At 46.5% G+C, this 14,495-nt stretch overlaps 2 protein-coding genes across 2 annotated transcripts; both read left to right on the top strand.

The window, feature by feature from the left end:
• Nucleotides 1-2,879: 2,879 nt before the first annotated feature.
• Nucleotides 2,880-3,665, top strand: PtA15_4A533 (uncharacterized protein; the record flags this gene model as incomplete). Its single annotated transcript, XM_053168427.1, has 2 exons — nucleotides 2,880-3,437; nucleotides 3,516-3,665. 2 exons carry the CDS (start codon nucleotides 2,880-2,882, stop codon nucleotides 3,663-3,665), a joined length of 708 nt encoding a protein of 235 aa, XP_053019637.1.
• A 1,157-nt stretch (nucleotides 3,666-4,822) lies between these two features.
• On the top strand, nucleotides 4,823-7,023 carry PtA15_4A532 (uncharacterized protein; the record flags this gene model as incomplete). Its single annotated transcript, XM_053168426.1, has 4 exons — nucleotides 4,823-5,484; nucleotides 5,626-5,823; nucleotides 5,947-6,853; nucleotides 6,922-7,023. The coding sequence occupies 4 exons, from the start codon at nucleotides 4,823-4,825 to the stop codon at nucleotides 7,021-7,023; spliced, it is 1,869 nt and encodes a 622-aa protein (XP_053019636.1).
• Between the last annotated feature and the right edge of the window lie 7,472 nt (nucleotides 7,024-14,495).

Raw genomic sequence — 14,495 nt, 5'->3', positions numbered from 1 at the left:
GAGTGGATGAGAGTTGAGAATGAGAATGGCAAGAAGACTGGTGATGGTTGGGAGTCCGGAATGAGAAGAGTTGGTGTTGGTCAAGAGTCGTAGTTGAGTTCAGATAAATGCCAATGAGGCCCGTTAGTCCGGAAAGGTCCAAGTGGAAAAGTTAGTTTGTAATGGCAACAGCGGCCAAGTCAGTCAGAAAAGTCCAAGTGGAAGCGTTCGTAATGGCAACGGTGGCCAAGTCAGTCAGAAGAGGTCCAAGCGGAAAAGTCAGTTCGTAATGGCAACAGTGGCCAAGTCATTCAGAAGATCCAAGTGGAAAAGTTGAGAAGGTTGGTAGGGAGGACAGATGAGATTTTGGGGAGTCTAGGTGGTTGTTGGGAGTCTTGGGAGTCAGGTGAGAGCGGTGGAGAGTCAAGGGAGTTATCAAAGAGTTGAGGGAGTTGTTGGAGAGTTGAGACAGTCGTTGCAGAGGTAGGGGACATTGAGCAGGGTAGTCAGTCGTTGGGGAGAGTAGTTAGTTTTCGGGAAGGTAGACAGGATGGTGGCGGAGCAGGAGAGTCATTATGGGTAAGTGGAAGGGTGTCGGCGTTGCAGGAAGGGAGTTGTCGGCTGGGAAGGGTTATCCAGGAGGCCAGAAACTCTTCCAGGAGGCAAGCGGGTCGTCGAGGGGGGTAGGGAGTCTTCGGGGCAGCCAGGAAGCTGTCACAGAGTGTGCAGACATTGTCGGAGGCGCAGTGAGGTTGTTGGTGGTTCAGAAGGGTCGTCTATGAGGCTAGAGACTTCTTGGCAAAAGGAGGGCCAGATGATCGTCGACAAGGCACAGAGGGAGTCGGTTGGAGTGGGAGGCAGTCGTCGGAAGCGCTTGAAGGTCGTCGGCGGGGCAATGAAATCGTCGGGATGCCGGGAAGTCGCCTGAGAGGTCAAGGACGCTGTCCGGGGGGCAGAGAGTTCGTCCAGGGGCAGGAGATCGTTAGGTAGGGAAGGGAGGTCGTCGTTGGGGCGGTAAAGAGGTTGTCGGGGCCGTAGAGTCATCCGCAGGGGAGGAAAGTCATCGTCGAAGCTAGGAAGTAAGCAATGAGGTTGTTGGGGCGGCCAGGAAGTCGTCCGGCGGCCTGAGCGTTGGTGGAATAGCAGGGGGGCTCGTTGGTAGGGTAGGGAGCTTGTCGGCAGCTTAAGGAGCTCATCGGCAGCGGAAGGAGCTCGTCGAGAGGAAGAAGTGACGGCTGGCTGGTAATGACGCCGGCGAGATGGTACCGACAAGCAGCTAAACACCAGGAGGCGGGAGAGGCTGGCAAGGGTGCTGGGCAGATCAGGACGGGGGGGGGGGCTGACGACCGTTCGTCATCGGACCTTGGAGAACACAGAGGTGCGGGCGTGACAGGGAACAGCAAGTCGTTGGTCCTGGTCGTTCCGGTCGTTAGATCCGAGCAAGGAGAAGGTTGTCTTCGGTCGGATTCTCCGGTCCTTCATATCTAGGAGGGGGCCGGCGTTTGTTGTCTGTCCGGTCCTTTGGATCTGAGAGGAGGAGGAGAGGTGCCTTAAATTTGGCTGCTCAGGACAGTCGCCCGAAAAAAAATTAGGTGGCCAAGCAAAGACGAGTCCGATCGCTCGAGGTAGTGCGGGTTTAAATACTGGGTCTGCTTGTGCTGTCGAGTACGGCAGTGTCCGCTGGGTGGGATGAGGTGACCAAGCGTCCAATCAGGCAAGATCGAGTAGTCCGCGCGACAGCGTCCAAGAGAATGAAGTCGAGAGAAGAAAAGCGAGTGGACAACCATGTTTCTAGGAAGCCAAGCAAAGCAGGAGCCAGGAGCCAGGTCACTTCAAGTCAGACAGTATCAGCGTAGGGAAGTTGAGTCCGAAGCCTGGAAAGTCAAGTGAAGGAGGAGTTGGCCGTCTGAAGAGTCCAGTTGGAGAGGAGAGAGGAGGGGCCAGGCCGTGGTTTGTCCGGTCCAGAGATTCCAGAGATCGAGGAGGGTGTTTGGAGGATGCAAAGCCGGGGCCCGTCGGCGTTGTTTTTTTTTTTTTTTTTTTCGAGTCTGAGTGTGGAGGGTTGCACAAGATCCTGGGCGGAGTTCGAAAATCCAGAGACGGCGGCGGGGGCGCGGAGAAGTCGGTGAAAGTCCAGAGATGAGGAGGAAAAGGCGGAGACGATGAGGTGGAAGGAGATGCTTGGAAGAGATAAGATTCTGGTAAAAAAAATCTCTTGGCATAGAAAAAAAAAGTGTAAGGACTGGAAGTCCTTCACTGAGTGATCAGTGGAGCGGAGGGCCAAAGGCCTGAAGTTCTATGAAAAGAGTGTGTATTTCGAAGGAATGACAAGAAAGGGAAAACCATGGTGAAGTCCAGCTTGAGGAAAAAAGAAGAGAAGGGCCTTCGAACAGGAGTACAAGATATATTGGGGAACAATACCATGTATAAGCATAACTACATATGTGTCTAATGAGTCGAGTTCGAGTAAGTGTGAAACATGAGTGAAACTCTTACACCCTTGATGACCGGTCCAGACCGGTCATCGAGAGGTGTGATTGTGGGCACTACAAAAAAAAGGAGACATTGGAGTGCACCCCAATGCACTCCATTTGGTATTTGCCAGCTGGAGTGCAAAGCCAAAATCCTCCACTGAAAAGGTGGAGTGCTTGGGCTTGCACTCCATTTTTTTTGGAGTGCATCTAGCTGCACTCCCCTATTTTGGTCAATTTTGGAGTACCCAGTTGTGTACTCCAATAAACATGGAGTGCCCATCTGGGGACTCCATGTTTTGGGAGTACAAAATCAAGGCACTCCAACTTTTTTGGAGTGCTGGCCCCCCAAAGCCAAAAATTTGGAGTGCATGAAGTAAAAGTTTGGAGTGCATTTAGGCTGACCCTAAAATTAAAGACCGTCTGATCATGAATGTACTCGCCCGTAAGAATGCGGAGGGATGGAGGACGGAGTCTGATCGTCTGGATTGGCGGACATCGGTCTGGACAGTCATTCAAACCTACAGCAAACCACTCGTCGAGTTGAATTATCTGCTCAAACGGGATGACCTGAGCGCCATCGACCGGGCAGTCGAAGTGCGCGGCTTGACCTACGGCATGATCCTGCCCTACGTCGATTTCTCTTCCTGGAATGTCAGTGATCCGGCTTGGGCCGAGCGAAACGTCAAGAAATGTGCGAAAGGTTTTACTTCAGGGACTTATCGTGCCTCAGACCTCACTGAGTCCATAGAAGTCATCATTGGTGCTATCGAGGGAACTCTGGATCGATTGTGCAGCACGATCTTCAGCATCTTTTCCCAAACCATTGAATTGGATATTCCTATCGCTTCACTCATCAGTCCCGATGCAAGATTGGAGAGCGAAGCCGCCTTGAGGGCCTCGGAATGGAGACAACAAACCGAGGAGTTGATGAAGTGGTTGGGCTGGTCAACTTGGGGACACTGTGATCCTCCCTGCAAACCCGATGTAAGACTTGATTCCCTCCCACTTCTCTCGTGTACAACAACTACTCACGGTCCTTGAAATCCCACATTACACTTGCAGGAAATGTGTCTCCCTCCATTATGGCCTCCCTCATGGATGAAAGGACTTCCTAATTTCGATATTCAACTGCCGGTCTGCAGCAATGGCTCCTGGTTTCCTGGTAAAATTCCTGAATCTTCAAATCATAAGAACCGATCCCCTAACAAGTAACTATCCAAATTCCATTTGTGCATAAAGGCTGAGAGTGAGAAGTACAGAAACGTATGCTTAGTTAACATATGTTGCAGACTCATGTGAACAATTCCTGGGTCCCCTGGATTATCTAAATAGTTACCTCAAGGAGCCTCTAAACCTATCGAATATCGTATCACTAAATTAACCTGCTAAATTTTCGCCCGCCAAGGGCTGGAACTGGATTGTATGTTCCAACACGCGCCATCGACCGTCAATGCCCCGCAACCCGGCATGCCTGAGGCTGAGCTGGTCGGTGGAATTTATCACCCATTCCATACTCAACGCCTTGTCGGGTTGTTGATTGCCCGCCAACGCGATCTCGAGTCTTTCCACCAGCATGAGAAGCTTGGCAGGATCGTTGTGAGAAGACCACTTTGTCACTTTTTTCCCTTTTGTCGCAGTTGACTGTAGTAAGTTCTCATCTCTCTCAATTGCTTCTATATTATACCTCATATTTTTGATCAATCAATCCCAGGCCCAGCTTGAGGAACCCTCGCGCGCACGCACACTTTAACGTTTTCGTGACCAAAATTTTGAGTGGCATATATATACATATGTGTTAAGTTCAAGCGGGTGCCGGCGTTAATGGGACCCACCAAGAGTTCTGCCGATGCAATTTTCGATAAACACATGAGCCTCGATTTACTCAAATTCAGAAGGAACACTACCGAAATATTGGTCAAACTCAAACACCAATTTTTGTTAAGGTTGGAACAGGTTGGATGTTAAACACGTAGCCACAAAACTTTGAAATGTCTCTTGGCGAGATGAAGACATTCGGGGTCAATTTGGATAAATAACATCTACGGCGCGGAGAGAATTGTCGTCGGACTGTTCATGAGAAACAAACATTCATGTCTAAACCATCTTGCGAATCGATGGGGCTCGAGTCGGCTATTCCGAGACCCAACCCTCCATAGGGTGAGCTATTTCATCTTCGTCTTTTTTTCTTGTCAAGAAATCTGACGAGGTTGTTTTGGTGTGGGTCTCACCAGGTTCATAGATAGTGGGACTTCGAGCAGTCCTGAAAAACCACCCAGTCATCAAATATATCGTTTCATCCGGCCCCTCGACGGTTCAGAACTGTTCAGAAACCCTTCTCGCCAAGTTTCCCTGAGACCAAGAGCTCGGCAATGCGTTCCTTTCCGGGGTCAAGGCTGAAGAGGCTCAAGCTGACCTTGCTGGGTGGATTAATAGCTTCTTCTTGGCCAGATGCCATAGCCGCAGATGAAAGTGATCAGCTGATCTTTCTACCGGAGAATCCTGCGGCCGATTCCTCACCAGCACCCGGGACAGACAATCCCAACTTGATCTTTGCTTCTTTTGCCGGACTACTCCAACAATGGCCAAACACATATGCGTACAGCGGCCATTCGATTGTCCCGGGCATTGTTCCAAAAGGAACGCTACTGTATCATGGAACAAATCATCCGGTCCCTGCGCCTTCCAAGGGCCTCGAATGGCTTGCCTTTGAACCGGAATACAGCTATATCATTCATACTCGCCGACTTGGTGCGCTCGACTTACACAAATACGCAGCTACCCGTGATCTGCGTATCATTTATCTCGATGGCCAGAGTGCCTCCTTGGGCACCCCCGGCTTTATGGACAGCCAAAATGTTCTCATTAACGGTACCGTTCCCGAGGAGCTTGGTGACAAAGGCCGCTACCTTGACGCAGCGTATGGCCGCGCCCGGGACCTCTGTAAGCTTGGAAAGCAATGGGGCTTCGAGGGCGTGGTGCGGATGAACACCTGTTTTGAATTGATGTGGTGTGATTTCACCCAGGGACTCGAGTTGGTTTTTTGTATCTGTTTTTTTTACTTCCTTAACTCATTTTACCGCTGCCGATGTTCCCTTCTCGACGCAAATTTTTCTTAGATTTCGAGATCTTTCAGCAGAAAAAATCATACAACTGCTGACCATCTCTTCAACAGGTACCTTGGGAGCACAAATACCACCGACCCTTATGATACGCATCATGGACCAGGTGAATTTCGTGATACCCTGCTGCCTGAGAGTTCCAATACCGATTCGCCATCCGATTCAAACGAAGAAATTCTCCATAATTCAACCGATGTTAACAATCCCCTCCTTCCTGACGGACCTCAGGCAAAGCTTCAAGAGAGAATCGAGTTGAGTCTCTTCTATATAATAATGCGCATGACTCGAAACTACTTTGACTAGTCCTCCAGGACTAGGACTAGCTGGTCAAGTCCATTGGAGTATTGGTTTTTAACTTCATTTGCGGTTCGTAGGCTTCTTGGAGCCAACGATTCGTCCGCACAGGTCAAAAACCACGATAATTCGATCAAGATTGACAACCCAAAGGACTTAATGTTACAAGTTATTCGCAGGCCTCGGCCCGTCAACTCGCCATTTTACCTCAGAGCCCCACAGTATTATTTCCGAGCAACCAGTCGCCAATTCTTTTGGCCTGGTGAAGTCCGAGTAATCCTAGACCCAAGTGGCTTTGTGAGCTTCTACGATCGAATCGAAAGCTTGAGCCAGAAGCGGCAGGCTGATGGGACCAACGACTCCCCGCGCCACACTCACAGACTGCATGGGATAAGCTCGAGTGATGTGGAGAAAATTAAAGACCGTCTGTTCAATGTCCTCAGCCGTAAGAATGCGGAAGAATGGCGGACGAAGTCCGATCGTCTGGATTGGCGCACATCGGTCGAAACAATCGTTCGAACGTACAGCAAGTCACTCATCGAGCTTGATTACCTCCTCAAACGGGGTGACATGAGCGCTGTCGACCGGGCGGCCGAAGTGCGCGGCTTGACTTACGGTATGATCCTCCCATACGTCGATTTTTCTGCTTGGAATGCCAGTGATCCGGCTTGGGTCGAGAGAAACGTGAAAAAATGCGCGAGAGGCTTTACTTCCGGAACTTATCGTGCCTCGGACCTCACGGAATCTATACAAGTCATCATTGGTGCGATCGAAGGGACTTTGGATCGATTGTGCAGCACGATCTTCAGCATCTTTTCCCAAACCATTGAATTGGATATTCCTATCGATTCACTCATCAGTCCCGATGCAAGATTGGAGAGCGACGCCACCTTGAGGGCCTCGGAATGGAGACAACAAACCGAGGAGTTGATGAAGTGGTTGGGCTGGTCAACCTGGGGTCACTGTGACCCTCCCTGCAAAGTCAATGTAAGCACCCTGTTTTCCTTACTGATTCCGATAACCGCTAATGAAAATTAAAATAAATGCCTTTGTAGGAAATCTGTCTGCCTCCGTTGTGGCCGATCTTCTGGGTTGAAGGATTTCCTGAGTTCGAAAAGTTTCCTTTTTGTAAGATTATTTCTGGGAAGAAGTCATAAAACAACAGTACATTTCTGAAGCTTCAGCTTCAACGACCTAAGATGTATTAATCTAAACAAATCAAATTCCTCACTTTGACAAATTAGAAAAGCTCAAAAAATTCAACCTTAAGACTGACTCTAATGTTGCAACACAGACCAACATTTCAACTTGAGAGCCACCTTTGAGGTTATCATGCATAATATTTTATGAGTTTTTGAGCTGCTTTCATTTATGGTGTTCAAAGTTTGTTTGCATAATTTTATCTCAATTTCTTATATCCACACAATTCTAGACCTCTGGATCTAAGTTTTGAGGTGTTTTTTTCTCACAGGATGGCACAAACAGCCTACAAATCTCACAGTACACGTTGAAATCCCCAAAGGCCCTATGGATGACCCTCCAGCTGTGCCGAAGCAACAAGCAAAAATGGGCCGGTTGTTAGAGTAGTCCAGGGAGGCCCTAATCAAGTGATTAGTGGGCTCCCAGGGAGGGGGTAGGACAAAACTGGATCCCCTGGGGGGACAATCCGCTGCCAACCCCCCCCCCCCTTTTAAATTTGCACAGTCAATCTGTACACGCTTGCAGCCCACCAATATCCCACACGTTTTCCTATCCACTGCCACCATCACCACCCGCCACGGGATTATTGCCATCAAACCATTTGTTTGCTAACCATTGCCCCAACTGTTGCCAGTGCCACTTTGCCTGGATAGTTTCAAGAATTTACTGTGTGTTTCAGCCCGCAATTTGACTACTCCAATCCTCATCATCTTTTAGGTTGCCCTGCAAATTCACTACCCCCTGCAGTTGTGTTTATCATACACATTCTTTTACATTTGTATCTAGGGATGAAACCGGTTTGGGTTTGGGTTGGAAAACAGTGCCTTGACCCAACCCGGAATTTAGTGCGGGTTGGGTTGGGTCAGGTCAAATTTGAAAATATGCTGCTCAAACCCAACCCAACCTCTTATTGTTTTGGGTTGGGTTGGTTTATGACCCAACAAGTCTTGGGTTGACCCAACCTATCAGGCTCCAAAAGCCCCCAACATTACTGTTGAAGGTGTTGTAGTTGGGTTGCAGGCCAACCTGATTAGAAAATAGGCTCCATTTGCTGGTGATAGTGTGTCCGCCGGCGCCTCAGTGTCCCCAGCCAGGGCCAGTCTTGGCACACAAGCTCATTGGCTCTCTGAGAGCATACACGCCTGCACTGACTGCCAACACCATTCTGTTCTATCATCCAGTTCCTCCACGGTATGTTGATAGCCAATCATCCTTTCCTCAAATTTCACCATTGAAATTGGTACAGAGATCTATTGCTGATGCTGATTTTCCCAGTTTCTGTTCCTGTCTAGAGAACATTCAACAAGTTTAAAGTGGTACATCCTACGGGCTGAATAGTGCTATTTGAAAATTTGAGTTTGAATGAACAAGAGTGATGTGTCTCATTTGTACTTAGAAGAATGGTGCAAGGCTAATGACCTTGCCCGCATCCATTATATCACTGCAGCTCCCTTCAAGAGCTTCCAGAAGACAAGCCCAAGACAGTCAAGTACAAAGCCCAAGAAAGTCAAGGACAAATCCTGAGACAGTCAAGGACAAAGCCCAAGGCAGTTGAGGAAGGCAGTGTTTTTTTGGATGTTCATTGGAGTAGCATCATGTCCTCCGAGCTCTCCTTTATGCCCTTGTCAGCTGACAAAGCTTCTGACACCTCTCTGATGTCTGCCAACTATGCCCAGGCGGACAAGTGTGGACTCACAGGCATTAGCATCCCCAACCACAGGTGCATCTGTCTCTACACCCTTTAAAAGGACAAGCACCTCCCCCCGCCATGCGCTATGTACCTTCATCATTGTACCCACCCTTCACTTGAACCTCTCTGCCTCTTTTTGAGTCACACAGATCTCTTCAACATTAAAACCCCTTTTTTAGTGAACATCTTCAGTAATAATAAGTTGATTTTTTGTTCTAAACCAATCTTTTGTTTTTGAAAATTGGAATTCCTATTTTTCCTTCTCAGTTACATGTGCCACTTGAAGTACCCATGTGTGAACATAGAATGCAAAAATAATCAGTTGATCAGAACAGAGATCAAATTGGCTTACATCATGCACCAGGAAAAACAAATTGTCACCAGACATCAGGTGACATCAAGCAACAATGACTGTCACTTTGTTCCTGCTCTGGTGCTACCACAACTAGGCTACAATGGCCCCTTTTTTTCCTACAGGGGGATGTCCATCCGGTGTGGTACGCAAAATGTGAAAAATCAAAAGTTTTTCTCATGTACATACAGAAGGCCTCAAGATACCATCCATTGGACACCATAAATGGAATCCACGGCTAAATTAACCCCTATTCCCCACTGGAAGCATCACTGGAGCCCCACTACACTGGAAGTTAGACCCTCTGGACAACCTGTAGCACCCAATCAACCACCTGTCAGGCGCCTCAAGTCACATTCCCCACACCATTCTATCCCCACTACATATATTGGTTTGGTTTTGTTTGTTATGTAGATGACATCATGCAGCACTGCCCCTGCAGGCTGTGCCCCTTCAACTGAATGGTTCCCCGCATTCTAGTCCCTTCTAACTCCACTATGTTTGGTCTTATTACATCACCTGATCATTCCCTGCACAGCTTATGCACCCCTTGCATAAATTATGACATCATCTGGCACAGCCCCTCCTCATGTATGCACCCCTTGCATAAATTGTACACAGCCACTCCCTCTTAACTCCCTCATGTTGTACAGTCCAGGCCAGCTAAAATACCTCACTCAGGGGCTGCCCTGGGGCCAAAATCCCTCACATTTGTCTATATAAGGAGCTCTCTTCCCCCCCCATTTGGAGTTCCTCAGTTTATTACTCATGAAGTTTTATACTCACCCATCACCCAAAACACTTACGTACCCACTCAACCCTCTCACTTACATATAACAACTCTTACATACTGAATAACAAACTTTTTTATACTGTGTCACGAGAGACTTATCTTGAGCTAACCACTCCTATCCTTTATTAAAACTTGCCAAGCTTACCTTGGTGGGTCTTGTAGCTGGTAGTGTAGAAGGGCAGAGCTTGCACCTCCTTCATCCCCTTCTCCATTCAGCAAAAAGGGTTTCACAACCAATTTTGAGTCTTAAACCGGCCTTCTGTGCAGCTGGTGGGTGTCAGAATACAGAGGTTGAAACTCTAGGTGTCAAAAGGCGCAGGGGAGAAACTGACTTTGATGCAATGCATCGTAAGTTTCAATTTTCATCCCTCCAAACCCAAGCCACCGTTGCTAACCCTGTTGTCTCAACATCTCTACAAAAGATGAAACAAGCAACAAATCCCCAAGGGCGCGTGGTACAGAAAGAAAAGACAGCAACATCAGGGCAGCTCCAAGTTCTGATTCTTTGATCTTGTGAGTACTTAAGAGACAGCTTTGAGCAAGAGCTGGGACCTCAGACTAACAATCAACCGCTCCATAGCTCACTGTATCATAGAATATCAAACAGCCCCAATAACCTGGCATCTTGAATAAGTCTCTTGACCAATGAGTAAGCACAGAGATTCTTGCTCCTACCGGCAGCAATGATGCGCTTAGCTAACTTAGATGTTGTCACATGATAGCTGTAACAGGATCAGCCAACCGCTCCACCAAGGTCTTCAACACTGTTGATACAAGTGCGTGGAACACAAGAGGTACTCAATCCCCTGTGGCCAAATAGAAAACAGGAGTATAGAACTAACAAGGGTGGGCCGTTACGTTACCCGTAATTGGGAACGTAACTGTAACGTAACTTTTAAAGTTACGTTACCCAGTAGTTACAGATACCTTGATTTTAGTTACAATATCTGCCACAGAAAAAGGGCTGTTTATTTTCTAGTTACGTTACCCAGAAGCTTTCAGCAAAATGGGTTACGTTACAGGTTTGCCCAAATTTGGGTAACTTTGCCGTAACTTTCCAAGAGAAATGACTATTTGTGGGTTTTTTTGTTCAATATGAGTACGTATTGGGCCCAAGTTGATGTAAAACAGCCACTGATGCCAATTTCTGCCAAGGGTGTCAGGTCAAAATAGGTGCACAGTGAGGATTGAACCCCCAACCTGCATGTTGCAAAACATACAAGAGGCAAGCACTAACCATTATGCTAATTTCATTATTCAAATGAAACATTTTTGGAAAATATTGAACAAAAAATTTCCACCCCAAAAAAGTTATGTTATCCAAAACCTCCCAAACTCAAAAAGAGAAAAAGTTACTTTACGTTACGTTACTCAAAAAAAATGTTACGTTACCCAAATGGCTAATTTGGATAACTAAAAAAAAGTTACGGTATCCAATTAGCCCTCTGTAACGTACCGTAACGTAACTGCCCACCCTTGGAACTAATGCAATGCAAATGCCTTTGCAGTAATCTTTCTCTAGTTGTTCACAGCCAATCCCTTCCATTTGAAATCTCTCTCTCTCTCTCTCTAGACTTTGTGTCCAACCTTTCTTGTCATCTTTCTTCTTAATACATAACTGAGAAGCACATCAATTTCGCCTACTCTTAGGTGAATAGTCATTCCACTTCTTAAATCAACATTTGTCAAAAGACAAACAGATTCTATGTAAATACTTGATCAAACAATTGTTCTGACATTGAAATCAATCTTAGTGGTCTGCATTCTTACAGTGGGTAGCTAATTGGACTTAGGCTGATGTCACCTGTAGTCTAGTGACAGTTTATTTTTACTGGTGATGTTGACTGTGGGCACAGTGCATGGTAGTCTGGTCACACATTGGGACACAGTACAGAAGAGAAAAGATGTGCTACAGTTTCTGGAGCACAGAGAATGCAACATTTCTTGCATCTGAATTTGCAGATTGGTGGTTACAAATGTGGTTGGAAAAAAACAAACTGCCAAGGGATGCAGTACAATTTACTTGCATGTGCCTTTGCCACTTTGTTTTAGAACAAACTTAAACTTTCATTCACAAAATTGGATATGAGGGGCACCTATCAACTTGACATTGTTTTCTCTTTCCTTGGAAATCATACCTGATATTTGCAGCGGCAAAGCCGCCTTGACCTCTAGTGCATGCATAAATCATAAAATTATAAAATATTTTTTTTCAGGGGATATGACTGTCTGATTATGTAATACAAAACTTCCTCACCCAAATAGTTTTATGATCTTATGATCTATGCATGCATAAAATTATGCAAACCAACTATGAACACCATAATTTACTGGTTGCTGAACAATCAACACAACTTGAAAATCTTATAAAATGCTGGTCATAAACACCTGAAGAATGCCTAAGTTTATCATGAACCCCCCTATCATGTGGTTTCAAGTTTACTGTTAATTTCAGCTATTTAGTCCCTGTTTGGCACCAACAAAGGGTAGTTACGCTACACGTAACACGTAGATAACGGCAATGTAACAGAATTGTTTTTGTTATCCACGTGTTACGCGTAACGGCAGTGCAATTACGTTATCGCATCACATTAAGACGTTTTTTTTATGCTTGTTGCGTTATCCTGGCGCGCAGAGACCCTGAGAACAAGCAAAAAATGAGGCTAAAAAAGCCTTAAATGGTCCGTTATTGCATTATCCGGGGGATAACGTGATAACAGGACTCAGTTACGTTACGCGCGGGGCCTGAAATGACCCCTTTACTAGTAAAGTAACGGGGGGGGGGGGGGGGGGAAGGATAACAGGGGTAGTGAAGTTACCAAAATTGCGCGGATAACACAACGTAACGTAACTATGCTTTGTTGTTGGCACCAATATAAATATAGGTGATATAATCACTGATTAATTCAATAAAATAGACAAAATTCAATAGGGGGTTGCAAAGTTGGCCAGATGCAACTTGCATTCACTTTTGCAAGTCGGTGTTCAAGTTCATTCTTGAACACCAAGTTGCAAAAGTTCATGCAAGTCACATTGTACTACACCCCCCCCCCCCAAGCTTCTTGAATTGTTTTTTGAGTGTTGATGCTCAAGAAAAGCCTTGAACACCAAGTTGCAAAAGTACATGCAAGTCATGCATGGCCAACTTTGAATCCCCCTAATATGAAGCCTCCAAATATTTTTTGTAGGCAACCTACAGTGCTGTTCTCTTCAACTTTGAAATCTGATTCAACTGATTCAGCCATCTTCAGCACCATAATAGCATTATATCACTTTTGGCCAATATGAAGTGATATAATGGTATTATGGTGATGAAGATGGCTGAATCAGTTGAATCTGATTTCAAAGTTGAAGAGAACAGCACTGTAGGTTTCCTACAAAAAAAAACTTGAAGGCTTTATGTTGAATAGAGATGGGCGCTTCACATCCGGGTACCCGCGGCCAATTTTAGCCATTTCCTGGCATCCGCATCCGCATCCGCATCCGACAGCGGGTACCCGCATGCCTGGGCGGATACCCGCGCGGGTATCTTTGGATACCCGCCCCTCAAAACGTGCTTACCGGTTGACTGCTGCATATGTCAGTCAACCGGAAGGCACTTCTCCTGGCCGGCTGCTCCATATGGCTGTCGACCGGGAGGGACGTCTCCCGGTCGACTGCTTGATATGGCTGTTGACTGGGAGGGACGCCTCCCGGTTGACAACTAGACATACCAGTCGACCGGGAGGGATTCCTCCCGGTTGACTGGTACCGGGAAGGACTCATCCCAGTCGACTACTTTATGTTGCTGTCAACCGGGAGCGACTCCCCCCAATTGACAGCAACATACATACATAGAACGGCTCTATGGCTGCCGACCGCCGCAGCTCCCATACCCTAGGGAGAGCGGATACCCGCCAGAATACACGGGTACCCGCTGGATCCTGCCAGAATCTCAGACATCCGCATCCGCTGGCGGGTACCCGAGGGCCTCCAGCAGGTACCCGCCAGCGGATAGCGGATACCCGCAACGGGTTCCGTGCGCTCATCTCTAATGTTGAATTTTGAGATTTTTATTGAATTAATTGGTGATTATATCACCTACTAGAGGCCAAGGCGGCTTTGCCGCAGCACCTTTAGTGGTTCAAATTAATTTCCCTAGCAAGAATAACCATCAAAAAATCTTAAAAACGGCTTGGAAACCAAAAAAAAAAAGGTTTGAAACCATTTTTGTGAAATTTTAGCAAAGTTTTTGGCTTGCCACCCATTCCTAACTCCATCCTGTCCGCTGGATGCTTGAACTTTGCCAGAAATTTGAATCATTTTTCAGAATAGCAGTTTTTTTATAAAGAGTGTTAACTAATATCATTGTCCCTCTTATTTTCAGTCAGCTGCTAGACAAATAAAATAACATAAAAACACATAAAAGTTTGAGTATAAAAGGAAAAGGAGCACAAGCATAAAAAGCAGTCTGAAAAGGAGCCAGAGCATAACCAGTAGTCTAAAAGGGAGCACAAGCATAACAAGTAGTCTGTTAAATGTGTTTACAAAAAGCCCAAGCATAAATTAAAAGACTAAAGTTTGAATATAAAAAAGACCTTGAAACTGCCACTTG

Source organism: Puccinia triticina, chromosome 4A, assembly GCF_026914185.1.
Source record: "Puccinia triticina chromosome 4A, complete sequence".
In the NCBI taxonomy this organism is placed as follows: Eukaryota; Fungi; Basidiomycota; class Pucciniomycetes; order Pucciniales; family Pucciniaceae; genus Puccinia; species Puccinia triticina.
Note: the sequence above shows the minus strand (reverse complement) of the source record. Positions and strands in the feature narration are given on the sequence as shown.